At 43.6% G+C, this 7,338-nt stretch overlaps 1 protein-coding gene across 1 annotated transcript; it reads left to right on the top strand.

The window, feature by feature from the left end:
* Nucleotides 1-466: 466 nt before the first annotated feature.
* On the top strand, nucleotides 467-1,167 carry LOC142434284 (U1 small nuclear ribonucleoprotein C-like). The gene has a single exon (XM_075539000.1). It carries the CDS (start codon nucleotides 469-471, stop codon nucleotides 1,033-1,035), a length of 567 nt encoding a protein of 188 aa, XP_075395115.1. The 5' UTR covers nucleotides 467-468; the 3' UTR covers nucleotides 1,036-1,167.
* Nucleotides 1,168-7,338: the final 6,171 nt, after the last annotated feature.

The raw sequence follows: 7,338 nt of genomic DNA, 5'->3' as shown, positions 1-7,338 counted from the left end.
CATTATCACCAATCCTCATTGTTACCCCCATGGTTTGGGTAAATTGTGTCCAGTCACTTAAGAGATTAATTTGTACAAATCAACAATTCATGTATAGCAATGGGAAGCTGGCTTATACTTATGTAGTTTCCTTTTCTCAGCAGTGCTTTAAATTCTATACTATTGGCTAAATCAAGGATACTATCCATAGAATTATCTTATGCCCCATGTGATGATTTATAATGTTCTCCATCATAAAATGATAATGATGCCTCTAGAGTGAACTAGATATAAACCATAAATATATTAATGGATTTGTGGCTAGTTTTTCTTTCTAACTCAAATTAGAACATTCACTTCTTGTAGCATGGCCCTGCTTGATGCTCACCCTTATGAAGAAATCACTGAGAATATGGATGGGAGAGCAAAGTATAGTGAAGAAACCAGATGATGCCTGGCTTTAAGAAAAGAAGAGTGGGGTCGAGCAACATGCCTAAGTTTTATTGTGACTACTGCGATCCATACCTCACCCATGACTCACCGTCTGTGAGAAAGACACATTGCAGTGGGAGGAAACACAAAGAGAAGGTGAAAGACTACTATCAGAAATGGATGCAAGAGCAGGCTCACAGCCTGATTGACAAAACAACGGCTGCATTTCAACAAGGAAAGATACCTCCTTCTCCATTCTCTGCTCCTCCTCCAGCAGGGGCCATGATCCTGCCTCCACCCAGTCTCCCGGGTCCTCCTCGCCCTGGGATGATGCCGGCTCCCCACATGGGGGGGGCCCCCATGATGCCAATGATGGGCCCTCCTCCTCCTGGGATGATGCCAGTGGGACCCGCTCCTGGAATGAGGCCACCCATGGGGGGCCACATGCCAATGATGCCTGGGCCCCCAATGATGCGGCCCCCAGCCGGTCCTATGATGGTGCCCACTCAGCCAGGAATGACTCGACCAGACAGATCAAGGCAGCGCACAGCCTCCTTGTATCAATTTTCTTACTCGTACCCCTTCTCCCGGAGAGCTGGTGCTGCGACTCTGGATGTTTTCTAACAGCACAACATGGAAGACCTGCTCCCCCTTTCTCTCAAAAGGAGAATAGTTTTTGGAGTGGAGTAGTGGACAAAAAGCAGAACAAAACGATTTTTGTTTGTATTGTGACACGTGAAAATAAAATTAACTTTTAGTTAAAAAAAATAAGAGTGTCAAAAAAAAAAAAGAAAAGAAAAAATAGTGTCTGGGGTCTTAAAGGCTTGTCTTCAAACAAGCAGCCATCTAAGTGAGGCATCAGTTAAATCCACATAAAAGAAGCACTCCAGTATATGTAACCAAGGGTTGTAAATAAGAAATCCACATCTAAAAGAAGGAATGGTATCAGAGCTTAAATTGTAAACACCAGTTTGCAGAAGGCTGTGTATGACATGGGAAGCCCAAAACCCATTTGCAAGATCCCCACATGGATTAAGCTGCCAGTGAATCCCATCTAAATATAGTCTAGGGCTGTGAGTAGCCTTGCTAGCAGACAGAGAGCATTGTAAAGTGAATTCATGGCAGAAGTAGTTAGGTTAACATGTAATACTTTATCATTTCATCTCCCTTTATATAGTTGTTTGTTATTACTACTTTCTTTTTGATTGAAGTTTTTCTGTTTTTCGTTATCATTGTTGATTTTTGTTGTTCTTAATTTGCTTCCTGCTTGTGTTTTGTTTTGTTTTCTGTATATGATAGACATATTGAGGTAGTTAGTTTATTGTGCCAACCTGGCCGATAAACACATGTGGGATTAATTGAAGGGCAGAGGGATAAATGGCTCTGTGAGCCTTACCTTTCTAGTTCTGATGGTCGGAACAGGGTGCAGCTGCCTTAGGCAGTCCCCTGCTTTAGCTGCCAAGGCTCAATTCCTGCAAGCCATCCCTGAGGAGAAGCCATATGGACCTACCCCGATGCAGCCCTGGGTGCTGGAGCACCCGTTTAGAGACCCCCTACCAGCGCTGAGATGTTTACACATTCACTGACTCAGCTTTCCTCCTGCGTTTGGAATCATTGCATGTATTTTGAGAGATAGAGGATGACTTTGTGGATTGGTGTTAGACATATGGATTAATGGAAAGCTTTTTTTAGAGCTGCCAATAAATGCCCAAAGGGATTGCCATTCTGCTATAAGCCTCAACACAAAAGTACTCAGCACTAGATCTGTGGATCAGCAAACCCAGTTCCCCAATTAAGTGCCCAGACCGACCCCACTCCATAAGTCAGCCTCCTGCCCCAGAGCTCCCAGCTATATTTGCTCAGAAGTCCACTACTCTTGTCTCATGCTCTGGCTTCTGCTTCAGATGCTGTTGCTGCTCTTCTGCTGCTTATTTGGTGTCACAAATGTCTCCTGGATCAAGGCAGTTCAATACATAGGGATCTTGGAGTCCAAAGAACGCACACCATTCCTGGCTCTTTTTCGTGTGTGCTGGTAGAGAGATCCTACTTCCTGCATCTGAGATGGTTGTTTTTGGACCCAGCAGGATGGCAGCCACTATTAACAATCAGTGTCTCCCCAACACCTTCTTACCCAGACCATTCGGGAAAATGAGGGTCAATGGGTAGGAGTTTCAAAGACCAGAAGAGTCATAGTTAAAAATTCACTGCATTGGAGGTAAAAATAGAAATATCATATGACCCATCAATTTCACTACCATATATAGACCCTACAAATACAAAAGCCATAATGTGACTGTGAGAGAGCTTCAAAAAAGGTCTTGAGAAAAAAATGGAATTCAAAGATAATAAGATTTGCCAACACACTTTGTTAAGACCCTTCATAGATACATGTACACTCATGTTAGTTGCAGGACTAGTCACAATCGCAAAAAAAAAGGTAGAAACAATCTAAATATCCATTAACGATTGATGGATAGCTTAAATATGATAAATTCACACAATGGAATACTATGCAATGCTAAAGAATACTGATGAATCTGCTGCAGTTTGCCTCATAACATGAATGAGCGTGGAGGACATTAGGCTAAGTGAAATTAGTCAATCACAAAAGGACCAGAATTGTAAAAAATTGACAATAGGTTTTCACATAGAAACACACATTATTCGATGATTACCAGGGACGGGAGGGAAAGGTAGAGTACACCGCTACCTGGAGAGTAGTCACATATGACCTTGTGTAAAAGGGAAAGCAAAAGGCAATGAGGGTAGATCAGCACAAAATCAAGGCAAAGGAAAACACTCAGAAGAGCACTTGGGGTAATGGCAACAGCAGTAAATATGCAATACATAATCCTACAATAACAGTAATAGCAATCTATGAGTAGATGCATAGATATACAGGCTAGCTGAACATGTGTAGGAAGGCAAATAGGAATGCACTCACATACACATCTACACACACAAGCCATGGCATTTTCTTTTTCCTTTTTGACAGTTTTACTGGCAAGTAATTTGTGTATCATATAATTCAATAGTTCAATCATATCAAGGAGAATTGTACAATCACCCTCACATTAATTTTTTCAGATTATTCCCCCTCCCATGGTTAAATCGCCTCCAAGATGAGTTAAGCATTCACAATCCATTCTAGTGCTTCCTCCCCCCTTCACTCTCCACCATTTACTCTCAAGATCCCTTAACCCTCCCCTTCATCCACCCCCCATCGCTGCATACCCTATAACCCTTTGTATCAGTTGTTTTCATTATTCATCCACTCCTCCTGTGCTTCACAGCTAGGAGACCCAACAGAAAACAAAAAGAAACAAAATTGTGCTTAGGTGGTAAGGATAAAAACATAACACTACACAGACAATGTGTTACAACAGTATACAAATAATGTGCTACAATATTCAAAAAGCTAGGGAAGAAATTTCTGTCATGGAAGCAGTAAGTGATACTTTCATCCAGAACATGTTCAGGTCAGATCTATAGGGTGGTCAGCTGGCCAAACATCAAGGTGGATCCAACATAATCACGATGATAATGGCTTCTGCCTGTTTGTTAGTGAAGCTGTTTGAGACTCTTGCCTGAAAGTCAAGGTATTTTCAGTCACCTCATATGCATGTGAATGTTGGACACTGAATAAAGAAAAGTAAAGATGAATCGATGCAGTTGAATGGTGGTACTAGTGAAGAATATTGAAAGTACTATGGACTGTGAAAAGAGCAAACAAATCTATCTTAAAAGAAGTACAGCCAGAGTGTACCTTGGAGGCAAGGATGGCCAGACTTTGTCTTACATACTTTGGACACATTATCAGGAGAGACCAGTCCCTGGAGGTGGATATCATGCTTGGTTAAGTAGAGGGGCAGCCCAAAAGGGCAGGTGCTTGACGAGATGGATCGACACACTGGCTGCCAACAATGGACCCAAGCATATAAATTATTATGAGGATGGTACAGGACTGGGTAGTGTTTTGTTCTGTTGTCATAGGGTCACTATGGTTTGGAGTTGACTCAATGGCACCTAACAACAATATGTGTATATATATATATATATATATATATATACAGAGAGAGAGAGAGAGAGAGAGAGAGGAGATTTATATATATGAATTTATATATACTGCAAATATATCCACAAATGCTTAAATAGTAAAGCATGCAGAGGATAAAACTATGAAAATGTCTTAGCCATAACCACACACCTGGAGGAATGAGTCATTGGGACTGAGGCTAAGTCTTGGGTGACATCAGGGTTAATTGACACACATCCTGACTTTGGTGAGTTGCGCAACTAGAGTCTTAAAAACTTGTGAGTGCAACTACTGGTCTCTCCCCATCTGAAGTAAAGAAGATGGAAAGAAAATCAAAGATACAAAGAAATAGTCCAAATAACTACAATTGCAACCTCCAGGACAGGAAAATTAGATAGTGCCTGACACTCTGAAAGGAATCACAATAGGTGGTTCTGGATAGAGTGGACGAAAAATGTGGAACAAAATTCAAAATCATAAAAACAGACCAAGCTTATTGGTTTGATAGAGATTGGCAGGATTCCCAAGATGATTGCCCTTAGTCACCCTTTGAACCTGGAACAGAACTTACCCCCATGGCTTAACTTTCAGCCAAGCAATTAGCTGGTCTATAAAGTGTGCAATACCATTAAGGAGGTATCCATCCACTCCTAAGAGCATAAGCTTTCACTATGAACAGAGCAGCATATGCCCAAAGACAACGTTCAGAACATAAGAAGGTATAGAAAAGAAGAATGAATGAAAAGGGAGAAATACAAAGAGGAAGTGGTGTGATGTTACTTTGTGGGGTGTGCATGAAAGAAAGGCCTGAATTATTAAATGGAAAACTGATTTGCTCTGTAAACTATCACCAAATCACAACAAAAAAGTGAAAAATAAATAAAATCCATTTACATGGTGTTTGGGGTATAATCGGCAACATTTACAAAATTATGCGTCTCACTTCCTATTTGCTCCATGTGCAAGTTGCAGCTAAAAATGTGATTGTAGCTTCTCTAAACCGAGAACATTTCTTTTTGTCTACTTGAAAAGTGGAATATGCAGTTCGGTGAGAACAATGTATTAAGGGTTTTCATTTGAAAGAAGCGAGGAGAGAGGGAATAAGAAGGAAGACACAGAGGGAATGTTCTTGCTCAAGGATATTGTAATCTGTTACTCAGCTCCCCTCCTAAGAGCTTTCCAGTGTACTCTTTGGCCTATAGCTGTATAAATTACAGTGCAACTGTTAAATGAAAAACACTCAACAAAACAGTTGCCAAACTCACAACTAACAAAATCTGCCTGAGGTTAAAAAAAAAAAATTCAAGGTTTTCTTGGTTTAGAAAAGTTAAGAGGGGGACTTCCGGGAAGATGGCGACGGAGTAACACATACCAGAGGGACTCCGCAGAATCCAGCCCAGGAGAGTTGCTCAGAGGGAAATTCAACGCCACTGGATCGCAGGAGGCGCATCATAAAGATAAGTAGGCTCAGATCCATGGGGTTTTGAGGGGCTGGGGGCTTTTGGCTTACCTCAGTGGAAGCCGGCTGGGGCTCGACCCTAGCCTAGCCGCTGTGTCTGCCCAAACCAGGACCATTTGGAGCCTGTAGCAGGGCTTGGCCTCGGCCCAGCCACAGTTTTCCCCTGCCTGCCTCAGGGCAGGGACAGGGCCCTTGAGGCTCCACCGGCAGGGATTGGTGTTCCGCTGCATTGTTGCTTCAGTTTGTGTCTCTGCTCTATATTCCCACGCAGCCTTAGAGGGCTGCGCAGGGGCTTTTTCGGGGCACAGCCACAGCTTGCCGTGCCGTGTGGGCTGAGCAGGGACTGAACCCAAACCCCCACAGCTCCATAGGCAGGGATCAAGCTTCAGCTACACTGCGGTGCCGGTTAACATCTCTGCTCTCTGTACCCCCACTTCTCTGGGGGCTGCTCAGCAGCTTTCTTGTGACTCTTCTTGGGGCTCAGCTGCGGATTGCCGCTGGGGCTTGGGGCAAGGAGTGGGCCCTTGCAGGTCCACAGGCAGGGAGTGGGACTCAGCTGCATAGTTGCTTTTCCTTCCCTCGCTTTCCTGTACCCCAGCACAGGCCGGTCTCACTGTTTAATTTTGCTCCCCCTCTTGTTCCTGAACTGCTCTCTCACACTCCATTGCAGATTTACGGGACACTCCCATTGCCCTAGGGCATTTGCACCTGGGCCACACCCAGCTAGGTGAGCTCCACCCTGCATAGATAGCCCAAGGCAAGGGAAAGGCCTGCTTGCTCTCCAGGGGATACTCCTCTGACTCCTCACCAGGGAGTTCTTGCCTGTGTACCTGGGGACGGACATAAGGCAGCTCAGCCAACACTTATCAATATTCAAACCAATAGCAGGAACTTCAGCCCAGCCCCTGCAACACTGGGGCAGGCAGCCGATCTGCCATCTGGGGCACTCCCCTGATAGGGAAGCCACAGGAAGATAAAGTGGTAGGTTAATAACCTAGCAAAATCAGCTGTAGGCAGTTCGAAGAAGCATTCCTATAAGTCTTCCAGAGAGAGACTAGAAAATGGCACCTGGTCCCTCAAAAACAATTCAACGCAAACAGCCATCAGCCCCAACGACCTCAACGAAAAAACAGGAGAAACAAAAGACAAAGGCAGAAGATGTGCTGAACATAGCAACATACATAGAAGAAGCAGACATTGAGAAGCCATACAAAGAAACTCTCAGAATGCTGCTTGGAGTCATGCAGGATATGAAGGAAACAATACAGAAAAAGGATGAAATGATAGAGGAGATAAAAGCCATACACCAAAGGGAAATACAGGAGCTTAGGGAGGAAATAACGAAAAACAATAGCAAAATCATGTTCCTTGAGAATCGACTGGAGGAATCAGAGAACCGCATCAGTGTCTTGGAGGACAACCAAGCAGACTT

Source organism: Tenrec ecaudatus, chromosome X (assembly GCF_050624435.1).
Source record: "Tenrec ecaudatus isolate mTenEca1 chromosome X, mTenEca1.hap1, whole genome shotgun sequence".
Taxonomy (NCBI): Eukaryota; Metazoa; Chordata; class Mammalia; order Afrosoricida; family Tenrecidae; genus Tenrec; species Tenrec ecaudatus.
This window is presented reverse-complemented; position numbering and strand designations above follow the sequence as displayed.